This window comes from Lepidochelys kempii, chromosome 19 (assembly GCF_965140285.1).
Source record: "Lepidochelys kempii isolate rLepKem1 chromosome 19, rLepKem1.hap1, whole genome shotgun sequence".
In the NCBI taxonomy this organism is placed as follows: domain Eukaryota; kingdom Metazoa; phylum Chordata; order Testudines; family Cheloniidae; genus Lepidochelys; species Lepidochelys kempii.
Window position 1 is genome coordinate 6,777,915 of NC_136398.1, and position 17,899 is coordinate 6,795,813.

Consider the following 17,899-nt stretch of genomic DNA (forward strand, 5'->3'; position numbering starts at 1 on the left):
GAGCCCGCAATGATTCAGCCTGTAACAAATCCTTCTCTAATAGGAGTCCAGAGAAGAGACTGATCCTTTATGGTGTCAATGCTTTAGATGAGGCTTTCAGAAAAGGGAACACGTGCAGGGAGATGAAAGAAGCAAGGAAAGGGTCCTGCTGCCTTTTGGGGGGGGGGGGAACCTCGGTCTGAGTGTGAGACTGTAGTGAGCAGTGGTCCTGTCACAGCACCTGGGGCTGAACTTGGGTGAATTCTTGAGGTCCTTTCCACCCTTACATTTCTGTGAAGATCACATCCCCTTTCCTCCCTACACATGACTTATAACACACAGCACATCAAACAGAAGGAGCTACCTCTTCAGCATGTTCTGCTTCCAGATGGCCTGAATTATGGTTATCAAGAAAGAAACGGTAGCAAACTGCATAGGTGCTCCCGGGGCAGGTGTCCCGCCAAGCTATTTACAGGAGTGATATTTTATCTTTAATTACCACAGCTCACGTGCGCTGGGACTGAGGCCTGCTGCAGTAACAGTGCACTGTCCAGTTAAAGAACCACATTTTATTCGGTAAGGAAATGTTAAAAGCTAGCTGTAAAGGAGGGCTTGGGTCCAGCTGGGTGAACGGAACCCTCAGTCCCCCTCTCGGAACACCACATGCCAGAGCCTACAACAGCCCAGCTGGTTGGCAAGGACACAGTGGTGCGTCTCCTGCAGGGGACAGGAGAGGTTCACCACAGGTGCAATCCAAGCCGTACGGATGCTGCTTCCCAGCCTCACAGTGCTGACAGGCTCCAGCAGCAGGATCCATTTCCATGACATCTGTGGAGGTTGGGCAGCATCTCCTGATAGGTAGTGCTTCCTGCCAAGCCCTCCCTCTTTCAAAAGGCACCGCCTGCTTTTTGCCCTCCACTCCTCAGCCCCTTCCGGGCTGATCATTAACAGCCATGGGAGGACTGGCGCTTCAGAGGTACCATTTGGGGAGATCGTCAGGGTAGCTGCAGTTCAGAGCAGGGTCAGCCATAGGAGTGCTTAGGACAAAGGGTCACACAGCAAGCTGAGGAAAGAAGCCCTCACCAGGGGAAGGCTGTTGGGATGGCATCAAGAGGAGTCCATTTCCCTCTGACACCTTAAATTTAAAGCCAAGCCTGGGAGTTTTCAGCCCCCAAAGGCCTCCAGCTCCATGGGCTGGTGCATTACTAAATTCTTTGCCTAACAGCCCAGTGAGAAGCTGTGTTTCCATTGAGATCTCATCCCTTTACATCTCTTTAATGGAAATCCCTGCTTCTAGTTCTCCTTAAGTGTAGGCACCACTTACAGCCTGAAGGGATGCTCAAAGACAATCCCGACTTGGGTAGGCTGGTTCTTTGCCACCCCCAGCTCCACCAGGAGGCAGGAGCGGTTGTTCTGCCCTGGGACAGGATACAATGCAAGCCCATCTCACGACAGCCACAAGACCTGTGTAAAACTGGGCTCATCTGGAGTGACACATCCCCATGAGGGCAAAATCAAAACTGCAGCTCAGTGCCACAGAGTTTGCATGGCATTGAGGAGAAGAGCATGGGGAGGACGAACAGGGGACAAGACCCGGTGCCAATGTTTGGCAAGTGATGAACAAAGGCCCAGGCCTGGGGTAAAGCAACTGATTCCTTGAATGCTGTTTGAGGACGGTAAGCTCAGGGCATGTCTACATCATAACTGTAACAGCACTATACTGGCAAAATACTCCTGGTGTGGACGCAGCTTAAAACCAACAACCCTTGCTTCTGCTGATATGGCTTGTTCCAGCCACCCTGACCAAGACAAGCTAAAGTTCCATTTTGGTGGTATAGCTGTCTCTACACTAGTGGCTTCGGTTGGCACAGCTCAGTCAGTCAGCGATCACAGCTCTTCGCATCCCGGACCGACAAAGCTCTGCTAGCAGGAAAACGTCTGTAACGTAGACACCGCGGAAAGGGTACAATGTACTGCACCTTGACCCCAGCTCCTGCGAAAATGCTGAACTGGCTTCCAGCTCATCAATACTTCCTCCTAACACCCAAAGGAGGGCCCTGCTATGGAGGAACCCCACAAACAGCTCTCGGATCTAGTGACGCACCGGTATCAGAGCCCTGACCCTCTCCATGCCAAGCATTTCCTGCTCTCCCTGGTTACTTGCAAATATTTTACGTATGCTCCATGGTGGATGAAGGCTGTAATTAGGATATAGGAAAAGAACATCATTCTCTCGAGAAAGATACAGAAAACTTGGCTCGCTGTGTATGGTGTAGGGGGAAAGAATACAGACACACCAGCAAGTAGTTTATGTGCATTTCTATTGGATATGAAGATACATACAACAGATCCTACACACAGGTTATCTGCACCATCGCAAAAAGAGTTTGTGGATTTCTAAACAGCAGGAGCTGAGGAAAGTCCGGATACAGGCTGCAGCCCTTCACCTTAACTAACCTTCCAAAAGCGAGGCGTGGTCCCATCAGGTCGTAAATACATTCTCTTGCTCAGTAAGTCCCAGTTTGCATTGAGAGGCAGAGAGAGACTTCCCTGAGCTGACAGTAGTGATACTTCAGGCAATGGGGCCAGAAGACAAAACCAAAGCCAAGCTCCATTGAGTACGTTCCACTGACTTTAAAGAGAGACCCAGGCTAATCAGCAGGCTAAGACCTCCTGCTCTGTGATGACCAGAAAGATTCCAGCTTGTTAGGTCCTGTCTCCACTAGAGACTTAATTCATTAACCAGAAAAGTCTTACTGGTTCAATACCGTTTGAACTTCAAGTGGAGACAGGATGAGTGTACAGTAGCACCTTCTGCTGGCTGATCCCAAAAACAGCACTGTAGATGGTTTACAAGGGCCCTGTGCAGCTGCCTAGAGATAAGCTGCTTAGCAGTGTTGCCAGAAGAGAAACAGTGGGAAGAAAAATTAAAGTTCCCCACCAAACGGCTCCAGTCTAAGAAAGATAAAAGAGTGGAGAGTGACTGAAATTTACTTGAGCTGATCATGTTTGGTTTTAATCAAAGGGGGATGGTACTGAAAATAAAAGTATATTGTGAACTAAAGTTTTAGTGAGGCCTGCTTCAAAACTAGCAGAGGATTGGGGAGATTTACATGAGTGGAGGAGTTTAGAGAAATGGTTATCTGAGGGCCAATCCCAGAAGTCTTTGCTCAGGCAAGACTCCCAAACTGAAGTCGGTGGGATTTTGCCCCCATAAGGACCGGTTAAAGCAGCAGATTCCCCATCTCATGGGACTGACAGGATGGAGAAATGGTGCGCTGCTCTCACACTCTGCTGAAGGGAGAGATTGCATGCATCCATTTCTCTCAGCAATCTTTCCCTGCAGAGCAGCTGTCAGCCAGGAAGACGGTCAGATGGGTACGTTACTGGGGAAGGGTACTTGTGAATGAGGTGCTGTTACGACAAAGTCAAAAGGAGCCTGCCAGAGCACTGGAGCAGCGGCACATCACAGCCAGTAGACTATCCATGTGGACATGGCTCCCTTCTCAGGGGCTGAGCCTAGAGCACGTTGCTCATGGTCCCAACTATTCAGCCAAGGACAAAGCTGAGGTTTTGTCTTTCTGGAACCACTGCTTTGTAAACACCTACCGTGGGGCAGCACAGAGGCCCTTCCACAGGAAAGGGATCTAGACAATAACCTGGAGGACCTCCTCACCCCCTCACGGTATTCATGTGCAAAACAAGTAGGAAGAAGACCTTTGGATTAACTCTTTAATACACTTGTACATGTGTGCGTATAGCGTAGAGGCAACTGTGAATTATAAGGCTATTGAGACATCAGCAGGTTCTGGAAATATCAAGAGCCCAGAGGGACGGCTGCTAGGGGGCTTTCTGATGTGTCCAAGACCCCACACTGTTTCTCCATTTCCTTTTGCTCCCATACAGTACATGGACTGTATGACAAAGTAAAACAGCCTCTTCCCTCCTTCTTCTAAGGGAAAGAGAAAGTGCTAACCAGGAAAAAATAAGCCAGCACACCCCAGCAGCCTGCCTTCAGGCAGGTCGGTTTTAAACCAGGAAGAGAAAAAGGAGCATCCAAGGCTGGGAAATGCTTCAAATTCTCCCCATTTCCACTCTCTGCTTTAAAGTCACGTTGAAAGCAGGACGGCTGCAGACCGCGCTCGTGACATTTCCAGTTGTTTGGATGCTATGAGCTGGCGGGAGAGACTGGAGACGGTTCACCCATCTGGCCCCCTGTGCTGCACTAGCTTTTAAAAGGGCATCACAGCCCACCACTAACAAGGTCTTTTAGCAAAAGGGCCAATCAGTTGAAAATTCGTGTATTAGATATCCACGCACACGCAGGAAAGTGGGTCAATCTAGTTTATATATATCCATATATAAAAGTGTATGTTGCCCTGCACATTGTTTTATATATCATATATATATATGTATATATTAAAAAAAAAAAAATCTCCAAAAGCCTAAACTGGAAAATCTCAAAGTCCCCAGTCTTGGGACTAAGGAAAGGACATTAGATCAGTCTGTGGAACCATTCATATGTTACTATCCCTTCCCCTGTCTCCACCTGCTTAGTCAGCACAGCGAGAGCATTCCTCAGTCCCAACCTAACCCAAAGCTCCTATGCTCAGTTCTCCGGGGTTCTCCGCAGGTTCTGTGCAGTGCATTGGCTTTGCTGAGCGAAGACAATCCTCCCTGGGGCACTGCTGCGCTACAGCACCCCCTAGTGCTGGCTCACCAGAGCTGTCTTGAGATGGGTCCTTTAGGGGTTCCAGCGTGTCTGCTTCGGCCTGGGGTGTATGGGCACACAGGTCCTGCACCTTCTTGTTCAGGTCATTGCGCTCGGTCTGAAGGGCTCGGCAAAGCTTCTCCAGGCGCTGGATTTTCACCTGAAGCCCTTCCAGCTCCTTATCCCGAAGGGTTTTCTGCAAAAAGAGTCAACGGTCCCTAAGCAGTGAAGGTGAGAAATTGAGAGTCTTACCGCTAAGACAGAAACCTAGAGTCTGAGGCTGGGGAAGAGAGGGAAAGGGAAACTCCTGGAAGAAACAGTCCAAGTTCACAGGCAAACATATCAGCAGTCAGCAAAGGACCCAACATTCATATGCTGTCACCACCCTCTTCAATCTACCTGTTCCCTTGCGGGACAGGGAGTGACTGTCCATCTCGGTAGCACCTTCCTTTCAAACACCATCATTAACCCTTGCTTCCTCACCACTAGTTTGGTGAGTCTCGTTATCCTCTGTACACTGAGGGGAAGGGACTTGCCCAAGATCACACAATGAGTCAGAGGCAAAGCCAGGAACCAGACTCTTGGTACTTACTCCCAGTTGCCTGTTCTAACCACTAGATTGCTCTCTGATGCATTCGCCATTGGCTATTTGCCCGTCTCAGTGTACCCAACAAAATGCAAAGCTGAACCAGACGCCTGACAAGTTGCCGCAGCATGGTACCACAGATGGGGCTTACCTCCTCGGCCATCTCCAGCAGAGCCTTGTTGCTGCTCTCCCAGCGAGACCGATACACAGTGGTCTCTTTCTCCAGCTTCTTGATCTTTTTTGTCATCTACAGAAATACAGCAATAAAAGGAAAAGAGAAACAGTGATACAGAGCGTCGCAATTGGACAGTTTCTACAGCACCCTCGAGGGGGCATGGACATTCCCAGAGCAAGGGGTCAGATGCCAGCCGGCCCAGGAAAGTGCAGCAGCCCTTCCGCCTTGCCTCATCTCACCCACTGGAGTCAGTTTCACTGAGAGGGAATATTGACCAGGCCTCCCCAAGCCTCTGATACCCACCACCCACTGACCAGGGCACAACAAACCTGAACAAGAGCTGGGACTAAGCCACCCCCACACCCAGCTCTAAACTCCCCTAACCTTTGGGAAGGCTCAGGTGCAGGCTCTGCCAATCACGGCTAACCCTCGACCAACCTCTCCCACCCCACCCCAGACCAACTCCACCCACCCCATTGCACAGGAAAGCTCCTTCTGCTAATGATTGCTGAATCCAACTGGTTTACTTCCCAGGAGTACACAGCTCCTGGAAAATTTCTGAGGATGGTGAAAGCTGGCCTCCACGTAATCAAGGAGTTGCCACTTTACCAGCTTGGAAACCCAGTGGGGATGGTGGCAGACAGTGGCTCTAACACATCAGAGAGGACCATGCCAGCTCTCTGGCCAATAGGGGTGGCAGCCACAGTACCTTTTCCATCTCCTGTTTGAATGTAGTGAACACCTCACTGCTTTTGGAAAGCGTGTTCTGAAACTCCTCAAACTTCTCTGTGTAGAGGGCCAGCTAGGGAGAGAGGGAATTACAGCTCAGTGCCAAGTACCTTGACACTGCACAGCAAGCATCTTGTTCCAGCCTCCCTTCACCATTCCTCCCCAGTTCAGCGTCCAGCATGGGAGAGGCTGGATTTCTGTGAAGAACTGGGCTGACTCTTAGGATTCAAGCCCTTGTGGTTCAGTTGGTCCTGCTCTGGGCAGGGGGTTGGACTAGATGGCCTCCAGAGGTCCCTTCCAACTCTGTTATTCTATGATTCTATGATTCAGTAGAGTTCAGGGCTCTATGGTGTAACTCGTAGCACCAAGCTGCTATGCTCAGAGTCCTGGACTAGACAGAGGGGAACAATCCTCCCGTCTTGCTTAGGCCCAGTCCTGCAAGGTGGTGCATGCCCTCAACTTCCACTGACTTCAGCATCTCGCAGGATCAGGCTTTCTGTCCCATGTGAAAGAACAACCTACCTCAGCACTGAGAAAGATGCTGGTAACATTTTAACCTCTGTGCTTCCTTGGAGGAAGGAGGAGGTCCCAAGGCATAGGGAGGTCCCACCCTGCATTGTACCTCCTGCGCTGTACCAGGAGCCAACACACCAGTGAAGACCACCCCCTTCCTCCCCCAGGGAAACGGGTTTCCTTCCACCTCTTTGCAGGTGGAAGGGAACCATAAGAGCCAGACAGCCCGGGCTGTGCTACGTCACCTGCTGCTTGAGATGGGTCTCCTGCTGCTTCATCAGCTCACACATTCTCTGAGACTCCACGGCCTCTTTCAGCAGCTAGAGGAGAAGGAGGGAGATGGGAATGCAGTTAGCTAACTGGACTCCAGGGAAGAGCTTGAGTCCATCCTAGCTCGGGAAGGGCCAGCTGGGTCAGAATCAGACACACCTGCAAGGCAGGGGCTTGGCACTGATCCAATAGTGAAGCACAACCAGTGCTGAAGAACAGACCAGGGCTTCTATTGCTGGGGACGGCCACTGCAGAGGATACTGGACTGGGACAGCCTGATCTGGCTGGGCAATTCCTTACCTCCCAACAGGCCAGCTGCTCTTAGGAAAGCGTTAGCAGGGAGGCGAGAACTAAAAGGTTCAACAGGTTTCGCTAAGATAGTTGCCAAAGCTGGAGACTTACAAAGTCCTTCTCCCGCTGGTGTCTCTCCTCTGCCTCCTTCAGCATCTCCTGGGCCTGCTGGAGCTTGGCATCCACCAGCTGCTGCTGCAAGTCCTTGTGTTTGAACACCTTATCGATATGCTGCCAGGGGAAATACAGGGGCTGTTACTAACATGGTCACCTAGGCTCTGCTCCCCACATAACGCGTCAGCAATTCCACAGGAGCAGAGGGGCATATGACCCAGGAGGACATGTCCACAGGCCACCCAGGAGCCCTGTGAGTTCTATGTGGGGCATGCCCACTAGTTCATAGTACCTGGCTTACCGAAGGAGGGACCTCAATGGTTTCAGTTCCAATAACCCACGTGACTGCAAGGGAGAGGCACCAGTCTGGCGCTTAGAGCACAAGGCTCCTGGGTTCTAATCCTCTCTCTGCCACTGGCTCGCTTCACCTCTCTATGCCTCAGTTTCCCATTTGTAAAATGGCGATAAGGAGTATCAGGCAGGTCTGGGGTGAATAGCTCTGTGCAGCCAACAGCACTGCAGTTCAGTGTTATCATGACATAAATTAATATCATCCCAGTCTCCAGGAATCCACATCACCTTGCGGGTGCAGGTGGGGGGTGTATGTGAAGGAAAAGAAGAGGAAACATCCCCCTCCCAGCCAGCCCAGGATTCCATCTGCTCTGCAGAGCCCCCACCCTATCCCTCCTAGGCCCCAGGATTTCTCCTCCGATGGGTGCCCCACCTCCTCCCGCAGCTCATACTGCTCAATGAGTTTTTTCAGCCTCTCTGCCAGCTCCATGTTCTCCTGGCGCAGCTTGGAGTTCCGCTCATTGTGCTGCTCCATCTGCAGCTGGATGTCATTCAGCGTCACCTGGAAATGGGACGTCACTTCCTTCCGCTTCTCCTCCTCCTCCCGTGCACGCTGGACACCTTCCTCCTATGGGAGAAGACGAAAAGGAACAGAGAGACCCAGGTCAATCCCCCGCGTAATGCACAGGGAACATTTGGACCAGTTGACCCACAGAGCAACTTACCCAGATCACCCTGCCCTTCAGGGCACAGGTGCTATTGTTTAGGCCAAAGAGGAAAGAGGTTTGAGTGGCCCCTGCCCTGCACCCTCCCGTCCCTAGCCCATCTTGGTGCTCTTTCCGCCCCCCCAACCCCCCCCCTCCAACTATCCATCCACCTGAGACAAAAGGCAGGCAAGATAGATGAGTCAGATCTGCCCATTTCAGCTGTCCTGTCCTCTGCTGGGTAGGTTTGGCGATGGGGAAGAGATGGGCAGTATCATGGAGTGAAATCTAACGCAGGGCTATGCAGAAAGTGGGCTGGCCTCAGACAGTCTCACACAGACCAGACTGACCTCCCATGTGGGGTACAGCTGAATGCCAGACACTGCTTTCTACCCAGGGGTTCCCAGTTACGAAAACTCAAGAGTGCAACTGGTACTCCAGGCTCCCAGCTTCCCACCTTACCAAAGAGCCTCTGTGCTGGATGCCAGGGCACTGCCATTGCACAACTCCTTCATCTAAGATGCTCTAGCCCATCACAAAGCACCAGTTGCTCTAAACTGCCTGACAGTCTCGCTAGGCATGCCAAATCCCCAGTCTTCACTGTCTATGCAAGCGAAGAAGCAGTGCAAGATTAGCACACTAACGAATGGCAGGCAGTAGGCAATGGCTAGTACAGCCAAGCCCTTACTCTGGTAAATGGGAACAATCACCCTAGCAGGTTGGGAACCACTGATCTGGGGAAGAGAGAGAAAGCAGTTCCGTTCCGTTGGTGCCTTTCTCTCATGTTCAGAGCCCCCAAGGTGGGAAGCGAAGAGGCTCTTGCCTTGAGGGTGCGGTTGTGTCTCTGGAGCTCGCGGCACAAGCTCTCCAGCTTGCTGCGGGCCAGGATGGCCTTGCTATGTTCACTCCTCAGATGATCCTTCTCCTGTACTAGCTGCGTCTGCTTCTTCTGAAGGATTTTCATCTGCTTCTGGGAGTTCCTGTGCTCTTCCAGCTGGAGGGAGGGAGAAGCAGAGAGGGAAAGATGCAGCAAAGCAGACTCCAGCTACACCCCAGGGAGAGGGTTCTGGGTGAGAATGTTCTAGCCCCCAAGAGAATAACGATAGCATCCCAGTGCAAACAGCCACTGCAGTAATGAGGCCTGGAGAAATCCATGGCTTATACAGGCCCCCATTCCAGCAAGGGCTCTCACTGGGCACAGCTCCTTTCCTACAGCCAGGGGTTGGCTCTAGCATTAAATACTGTCCTTGAGTTAGATGAAGGTGGGGTGTGGAGTGCAGTGTTTTCTCAGTGGCATGGGCACCTCTATCCCTGGACTCATCACTCTAGAGGAACCACTTTGGGCACCATTTGCTACTCTGGATTCCGCTGGAACTTATTTCTGTGAGGAAGGCTCTGAGTCAGGCCGTTCCCTGTACAGCTAATCCATATCCATGTGCTTATTTCAGGTGTTACAATAGCTCTTATATTGTGGAGAGGGAGTGATGTCTAGTGTTTGGTGCGGGGGAAACTGGGAGTCAGGACTTCTGGATCCCATTTGTGGCTGTGTCAGTGATTCTGGGGCAGTGATTTCCCCTCTTTGTGCATCAGTTTCCACACCTGTGAAATGGTGATGAGGCTACCCGCCTGGTAGAGGGATTGTGAGGTTTCTTGCATGCAAGGTGCTGTGGACATGCTAAGTATTAATCAACCCTCACAAACTCCATGAGAGATGGGTCGGTAGCATTATCCCCTGCTCTAGATTCACAGATTCCAAGGTCAGAAGGGACCATTGTGATCATCTAGTCTGATCTCCTGTATGGCACAGGCCATAAAACTTCCCCCAAATAATTCCTAGAGCAGATCTTTTAGAAGAATACCCAATCTTGTTTTAAAAATTGTCAGTGATGTAGAATTCACCCCGACCCTTGGTAAATTGTTCCAGTTCTAGAGTTGGGGAAGCTGAAGTACAGAGAGAAGAAGGGTCTTGCCCAAGGCCACACAGCGAGTCAGTATCAGATCTGGGAGTAAAATTCAGGAGCTCTTAGCCCCCCAAACTCCATCCACTAGACAGTACTGCCTTTCTGAATAGTCAGTCTCCCCTTTGGCATGCACTTCCCTTGAGCCTCCTTATCTCTGTCCCAAGCACTATGTTTCCTGGGCTGTGTACTGTTTTGTCCTCTCAGTGCAGTGTGTTGGGAAAATGGGACCTGCCAGCAGATATAACGGCACAAGGGTGACACTGAATACCGGGCCGGTTCTATCTCAGGAGCACACCACAGCTGGTTCATTGCATTTGAGCTCTTTGGCCCTACCCCGGCTTGTTTTGCTCTCTCTGTGCAGAGTACGGTCCAAGTTAGCAGGCCAGAGAAAGACGGTCTTTAAAATGGCCATATATAGCACTCCTGACATCGATAGCAGGGTGGAGCTTGGAAACCCCACAATACCAATCTGCCCAAGGCACTTCTATACTCGCTTATACTTCTGCTGTGCAGAGACGGCTAAATGATCACTAGAAAACAGACTGAGCCTAACAAACTCTCTCCACCTGAGGCCTAGCTGCATTTTTGAACCCAGGTGTCCAGAGAGCCTAGGAAGCCATGTTTCATGTGAAAATAACTGCAGCGTATGCATGGGCTGTCCCCCTCAATCTAGGGACGTCTGTCTCCTGTGTCGCCAAACAATCTCGATCCCTCGGCCGTGAGAGACGTCTCCTGCCCTAGAGCCTGAAGTGTAGTGCTAGGAACTGACCAGCTCAGCGTATTTCTTGCACAGTGCCGCCAGCTTCTCCTCTGGGGTGCTCAGTGTGTTCAGCGTCTGCATCAGCAAAGTGATCTCCTTGCCTGGAAGGCAAGACAGAAAGCAGAAACAGCTCTTTCACCCAGAGCTCTGGATCACAAGGCAAAGGGGAAACACCCAGGTGGAAACCAGAAGCTGCTACATTCCCTGCTCCAAATACACACAAAACCACAGCTAGGATCCCTGATGCACTTCTCAGATTCTCCACAAGAATTTAAGCCATCAGTGTGTAATTTAATTTGGGGCTGTTTCCTTGGGAGGATGGACTCCAGAGACCTAGGTTCAATTCCCTGCTCCGTCACTGACTTCTTGTGAGACCTTGAGAAAGTTACTTAAGTCCAGGTCCTCAGAAGGTATTTAGGCACCTCACTGATTTCAATGAGAGTTAGGTGCCTAAACAGAAATCTTCCCAGGCCTAATTTTTAAGCCTGACTCAGACCCAAGCCCACCTGACATAAGCCCAAGAAGGTCAAGTTGTTTCCCAATCTGACCCCAACACTTCCCCACCCCCGAAACTGCATCAGCACCACTGTCGTCTCCTGCTGGGGGGTTGGATCTTCTCCCCAGGCCCATGGGATCAGTGCGGAGGCAGCTGCAAGTGCCTGTGTGCATTGTGCCTCCTCAGCACAACCAGTCTGCAGCGCACACGGTGCAGCGAGATGGTGGTGCTCAGTATGAGCAGGGCAGGCAGCCACCCAAGTGCTGACCCCCAGGCAGGAGGAGTGCCGACCAGAGCCGGTCTGGTTGTTTTCCCACCTGACCCAGACCCGACACCTGCAGTCAAATCCCACAGGGTTCAGGTCAGGCTGCAGGGCTTTATAGCTAAATACCTTTGAAGATCTGAGCCTCAGTCTTAGTTCCCCATCTGCACACAGATCCCATGAGAATAAGTATATTAAATCAATGAGATGCTCAGATATTACAGTGCAGGGGGGGTCCTATCAATACTAATATAGATGGCTGGATAAGCAACTTGACCTAGGCTGCACAGTCAGCATGTGGCTCAGCAGGGAATAGAACTTGGGAGTCTTGGACTTGCACGTCCAGGTTTAACCGCTAAATCACCCCAACCCCCGGTAAATGCAGCAGAAGAAAGAAGTTTAGTGCATAGCTGTGTGTGCAATTTCATGCCTAATTTGTAAATGCAATTACAATAAACGTAGATGCAAATTAGACAGGCAATTGCACACTCGTTTTGCACGCTTACCCTATTTAGAAATCCTCTGTTGCTAGCTTATGCAGATCAAACAGGGCAATTTACTTTCTCACCCAAATGCAGGAATAACTGATGGTCTCTGTAGGATCTCACCTACATCCTTTTCTTTTATCGAGAGTGTGTGTGGGGGAAGACAGTTCTTAGAAGCCGTGCACTCAGCCTGGCCCAAAGCGCAAAGCTGTATGTACATGCCCTGCCCAAAACTGTGTGCACCTGGAATTCAGAGACTTCGTCAGTGCTCAGGGCTGGTCTGTGCCTGAGCAGCACAGGGCATATGTCTTCACATCCCTATGGCACATGGAGCCATATCGTTTTTCAACATTGCTGTGCAGTGCATGGCTAGGATGCTTATTTCAGTGGCTTTAGCAGAGGGCAGTTAAATCACTATGAAAATGGAAGGCCCCAGGAGGAAAGTTCCCCACCCCAGAGTGGCCACAGACCAAAGCTAGGAACCCCTACCGAGACCCTTGGCTTTCTTTTTCTCCTGGGCCCGTTTCTGATCACGCTCCCCACACTCGTCGTTGGCTCGGAACTCTTCGGTCCCCTTGGAGCCCTCCTTCTCTCCATTCATCTCAGGGCAGCCTGGCTCCTGCTCGCCGTTCCTGGGGGATTCGCTCCGGCACTTGTCTGCTTCGTCTGGCTCCACGGGCTCGCTCTGCCCACCATCATCTCCTGGACCTTCTTGGCTGGCATCCACACAGTACGTGTTCAAGATGTCCTCCAGCTGCCTGCTCAGCTCTTCAGAGACATCACACGTGGCAGGCTGGGAGGATTTTGTCTCCTCCTCCACATGAGAAGCTATGGGAGATAGGTGAGGACAAACACATGACACTTTCTCTAACAATTTCTATCCTGCTAGCTCCTCTCTATTGTAGCCCTGTGTAATAACCAGAGAGCAGTGGAAAGGCTTCCTACCAGGGCCAGCAAACTTTCAGCAACATACATTCTCCTGGGGTATTGCATCTCTAACTAGCTGCTCTGACAGTGGAGCTGCACTTCTAGCTAAGTTCCCTTCCAATCTAGGGAGCATGACCAGGCTCCCAACATCTGTCGGTGGCAAAACTCCCACTACGTTTATTGGGAGCAGGCTCAACGTGCGTTTTCCTTCATAAGAACAGCCTACTAATATCCATTCCTGGAGTGAAGTATATGGTTTAGAACCTTTCTCCTTATGCACCACCCTGACAGCTAAGGTCAGTAAGGTCCTCCTGCTGAGAATCCCAATTTGATCTCTTGAAGATTGGCAGCAGTTGATGAAGTCATCGCAGCCACTGGGCATTCACCAGACCCCAAATTTACTGGTCATCAGTGTGGATGGCAGGGTTCATTTCAACCAACTACTTACTTGACTAGAGAGCTTTCCCCAGCTGGAGGGTTATTTTTGTTATTTCTATAGCACCAATAGGAGAGCAAATGTATAGGCTCATGGGTGGTGGTGGTGAGGGGACAACTAATAATAATGCCCAGTAAAGCAGGTCTGTTTGATTTTTTGACTCTAAAGTCCAAGAGGTCACAGCAATGGGTGAACAGTAAATAATTCAATACAGCCAGCTCAGAACCAGTGGTGGATGCATCTTCACACCTTTGTATCCACCATCCCATACACACGGTTACTACTTTGGAACTGCACATATACAGACATTACACACACCTGAAATGAAACCCAGGACTCTGCTTCTAAAGCCACAAGCTTCCTGCATGTGAGTGAATGGAAATTTGTTACAACAGCCACCCCAGAGAGAAAGCCACAGCTAGACATGGCCACTCAGTTCAAAATGGAAACACACCCTCATTCTTATCCTGCTCCTCACTGGTCAGGCTCTCAGCATTGCCATCAGCAGAAGGCTCAGAGTTGCATGTCCTGGACTGGCTTGGGGAGTCCCCAGCTTCAGGGGGAGCTGCAGCCTCGGCTAAGACTCCTTCCTGTAGCACCAGATTGCTGTTCATTTTGGGAGGACTAGCAGGCAGCAAAGCAGCTTTGTTCTCCTCACCTTGGTTCTTCATCAATGCTCTTCTCCCCACTCAGTCTCAATAAACCCTGGTGAAAGAGAAAGGTCACCTGAGTTTAGTTGTAAGAAATGAGGATTCATGAGATTTTAGCAGAAATCACCACCCTGCAACAGACTGACTATGAGGTGAAATCAACAGGAATCGACACACTCAGAACTGGGAGAGCAAGGTTCTTCACTGACCCTCCCCATCCACTGCTAGTTGTAAGACGCATTTGCTGCCTCTCACTCAACAGCAGCTTTGTGAACCCCATTCTGCTATTGGAAAGCGCACGCATCCTTTCTCCCATATCTCCAAGCTATCCCGCTTGCCATAAAGAGTTCCATGTCTGGATAACTGTTCCTCCAGTTGAGTAAACTGCTCCTCCAAACCCCTGGAGTAAATGGTTCTCTCACTTCTGTATTCTGCAGACTGCAGCCTTCTGATGGACCCAAGTTCCCATCCCTCACTTCATGCTTTGCTCTCAGAACATTTCATTCCACAAGCCACCAGGAAATAAGTTCCATGGATCACAGCATTAGCCTAGAGGGGCCCATGCAGGCTGACATGAGAACCTCTCTCTCTAGGATTGAATGCATTGCCTTTACTAAGCACACAGGCCCTCCTAGCTCAGGAGCAATGGACAGAGGCCAAAATCTTGAATCAGGATCCTCAAGGCAGAAGAGGGACCAGCGTCTATTAAAACAACGGGTGCATTTGGCTGGAGGGAAAGCATGCAATTTCCAAGAAGAGCTGGTGGTCAGCAACAAAGAGATCTATCAACAGCTCCATGAAACACAACAGACAGACACAGGCCAAATTCAACCTTCTTTCCATTTCCATGCCCCTCCAGGGATACACTCTCTCTCTCTCTCACCCTCAATCTCTCATTCACCATGCAGATGACAGGGAAAGCAATTGCTGCAGCCACTCTGCAGTCTCCCATTTCAGAGACACTTCTAATGATGAAGCACAGGCAGCTTATCTGTCCCAGGACAATTCGGATCCCACCTCTGATGAGAGGAAAGCGTTGTCCCAAATTTGGGCATAGCGCCCCACGGGTAAGTCTTCTCAGAGGGCAACGCAGGGCACAACCAGCCACGTGAAGCCAGGGGAGGCAGTTAAAAAGTAATGGGGGCCAGGCAAGCGCGGCATCTAGTCGTGCACCGGCCCCACGATGGGCCCGTCTCTCACAGGCAGGCCCAGCAGCACCGGTTTCCCACACTGCACACAGCCCCCGTGTCACGAATGCCCCCTCTCCCTGTGGCACCCCACGCGCTGCACACATCGCTACGTTACCCAGTGTGCCCCACCCAGCTCTGCAGGGCCCACAGGCTCCACTGCCTCAGCTTCCCCTGCCAGCGCCCTACGCCAGCCCCCCCTGCACTGTGCCCCCCAAGCTGCCCTAGATACCCCGCGATCCCAGCCCCACTCCCACCCTGCCCCATTCACACACACATGCCGCCCCCCTGCTCCCCACACCCTCACCAGGCCCCGCCCTCTGCCCCCAAGGCTGCGGGCAGGGACGTCACCCCTACCCTGCAATGACATCACCGACGTACCGCGTGACGTCACCGCCGAGTACCCTGACGTGGCTCCCTACCCTCAGCCAATCAGTAGCGGCCGCCGGCCGCACTCCGGCAGATTGGAGAGCCCCCTACATACGGGTCCCCACGGCGCTCAGCGTCCCCTCGTCCCCGCGGCGGAGCTCTACGACCGGGCAAGCGGTTTTGCAGCCTCCAGCCCGGGCCTCTGAGCGGGTACAGAGAGCGCATGCGTCGTCACCCGCCGTGCCCGCCAGCCAATCCGCGAGCGGGGCGGCGCGGGGCCTGCCGGGAAATACAGCGAAGCGGCGGCATTCGAGGCGGGCAGCCGGTGCGACTACATCTCCCGGCGTGCCTCGCGCCAGGGGGCGCTAGTATGTCTCCCGGCGTGCCTCGCGCCAGTAAGGGTATGGGGGGAGTGGTGCGGGCAGCGGGAGGAGAAGCCCTCTCCTCGCGCCCTAAGTGGCGGGGGAGAGAACTGTGAGGAGAGGGGGCAGGGAGGCACTAGCCCGAGGGGGGGGAGCCGTGAGGAGAGGGGGCAGGGAGGCACTAGCCCGGGGGGGGGGGGAGCCGTGAGGAGAGGGGGCAGGGAGGCACTAGCCCGAGGGGGGGGGAGCCGTGAGGAGAGGGGGCAGGGAGGCACTAGCCCGGGGGGGGGAGCCGTGAGGAGAGGGGGCAGGGAGGCACTAGCCCGGGGGGGGGGAGCCGTGAGGAGAGGGGGCAGGGAGGCACTAGCCCGACGGGGGGGGGGGGAGCCGTGAGGAGAGGGGGCAGGGAGGCACTAGCCCGACGGGGGGGGAAGCCGTGAGGAGAGGGGGCAGGGAGGCACTAGCCCGAGGGGGGGGAGCCGTGAGGAGAGGGGGCAGGGAGGCACTAGCCTGGGGGGGGGGGAGCCGTGAGGAGAGGGGGCAGGGAGGCACTAGCCCGAGGGGGGGGGAGCCGTGAGGAGAGGGGGCAGGGAGGCACTAGCCCGAGGGGGGGGGAGCCGTGAGGAGAGGGGGCAGGGAGGCACTAGCCCGACGGGGGGGGAAGCCGTGAGGAGAGGGGGCAGGGAGGCACTAGCCCGAGGGGGGGGAGCCGTGAGGAGAGGGGGCAGGGAGGCACTAGCCCGAGGGGGGGGAGCCGTGAGGAGAGGGGGCAGGGAGGCACTAGCCCGGGGGGGGAGCCGTGAGGAGAGGGGGCAGGGAGGCACTAGCCCGAGGGGGGGGGGGAGCCGTGAGGAGAGGGGGCAGGGAGGCACTAGCCCGAGGGGGGGGGAGCCATGAGGAGAGGGGGCAGGGAGGCACTAGCCCGACGGGGGGGGAAGCCGTGAGGAGAGGGGGCAGGGAGGCACTAGCCCGAGGGGGGGGAGCCGTGAGGAGAGGGGGCAGGGAGGCACTAGCCCGAGGGGGGGGAGCCGTGAGGAGAGGGGGCAGGGAGGCACTAGCCCGGGGGGGGAGCCGTGAGGAGAGGGGGCAGGGAGGCACTAGCCCGAGGGGGGGGAGCCGTGAGGAGAGGGGGCAGGGAGGCACTAGCCTGAGGGGCGGGGAGCCGTCAGGAGAGGGGACGCCATGAGGAGGGGACAGGGAGGCACTAACCTGGGGGTGGGGGGAAGCTGTGAGGAGAAGGGCTAGGGAGACACACACGCTGGGGTGGGGAGCTATGAGGAAAGGGGAGGCCTCATGCACTAGCCTGGCTGCTGCAATATCTCAACCATAAATTCAGCAGCAGGTTTAGTTCTCCTCTCCCCTGCAACCTTTCCCCCTTGCTTTAGGAAGTGACAAAAGCATCTTTTTTGTTGATTGTGTTTGACAAGCGTTACAGGTGGAGCACAGGAAGGGGTGCCAGGCATCTGGTTTTCAACTGGAACACCTGATCGAAAAGGGACCTTGGCAGTGCTGTTAAGTCAGTGGGGCTCAGGCAGGCTTCTTGCTGTGTGCTGCCCCTGCCCTGAGCGCTGGCTCTGCAGCTCCCAGTTGCCGGGAATCCCGGCCAATGGGAGCTGCAGGGGTGGTGTGAGCAGTGTGCAC

General features: G+C 53.3%; 1 protein-coding gene across 1 annotated transcript; it reads right to left on the bottom strand.

The window, feature by feature from the left end:
* Positions 1–2,283: 2,283 nt before the first annotated feature.
* TXLNA (taxilin alpha) lies at positions 2,284–16,132 on the bottom strand. The gene is made up of 11 exons (XM_073317462.1): positions 15,909–16,132; positions 14,145–14,395; positions 12,817–13,155; positions 11,094–11,185; positions 9,187–9,357; positions 8,093–8,287; positions 7,366–7,485; positions 6,939–7,013; positions 6,161–6,253; positions 5,428–5,523; positions 2,284–4,886 (listed from the first exon to the last, which is right to left on the bottom strand). Exons 2-11 carry the CDS (start codon positions 14,359–14,361, stop codon positions 4,569–4,571), a joined length of 1,716 nt encoding a protein of 571 aa, XP_073173563.1. The 5' UTR covers positions 14,362–14,395; positions 15,909–16,132; the 3' UTR covers positions 2,284–4,568.
* Between the last annotated feature and the right edge of the window lie 1,767 nt (positions 16,133–17,899).

What these genes read in the sequence shown, in the direction of transcription:
- TXLNA (XM_073317462.1), bottom strand. Translation starts at nt 14,361, where the DNA reads ATGAAGAACCAAGGTGAGGAGAACAAAGCTGCTTTGCTGCCTGCTAGT. An exon ending in GCAAGAAATACGCTGAGCTG is followed by an intron (nt 9,358 to 11,093) that starts GTCAGTTCCTAG and finishes CCCTCCCTCCAG; the next exon opens with CTGGAAGAGCACAGGAACTC. An exon ending in AGACCCATCTCAAGCAGCAG is followed by an intron (nt 6,254 to 6,938) that starts GTGACGTAGCAC and finishes CTCTCTCCCTAG; the next exon opens with CTGGCCCTCTACACAGAGAA.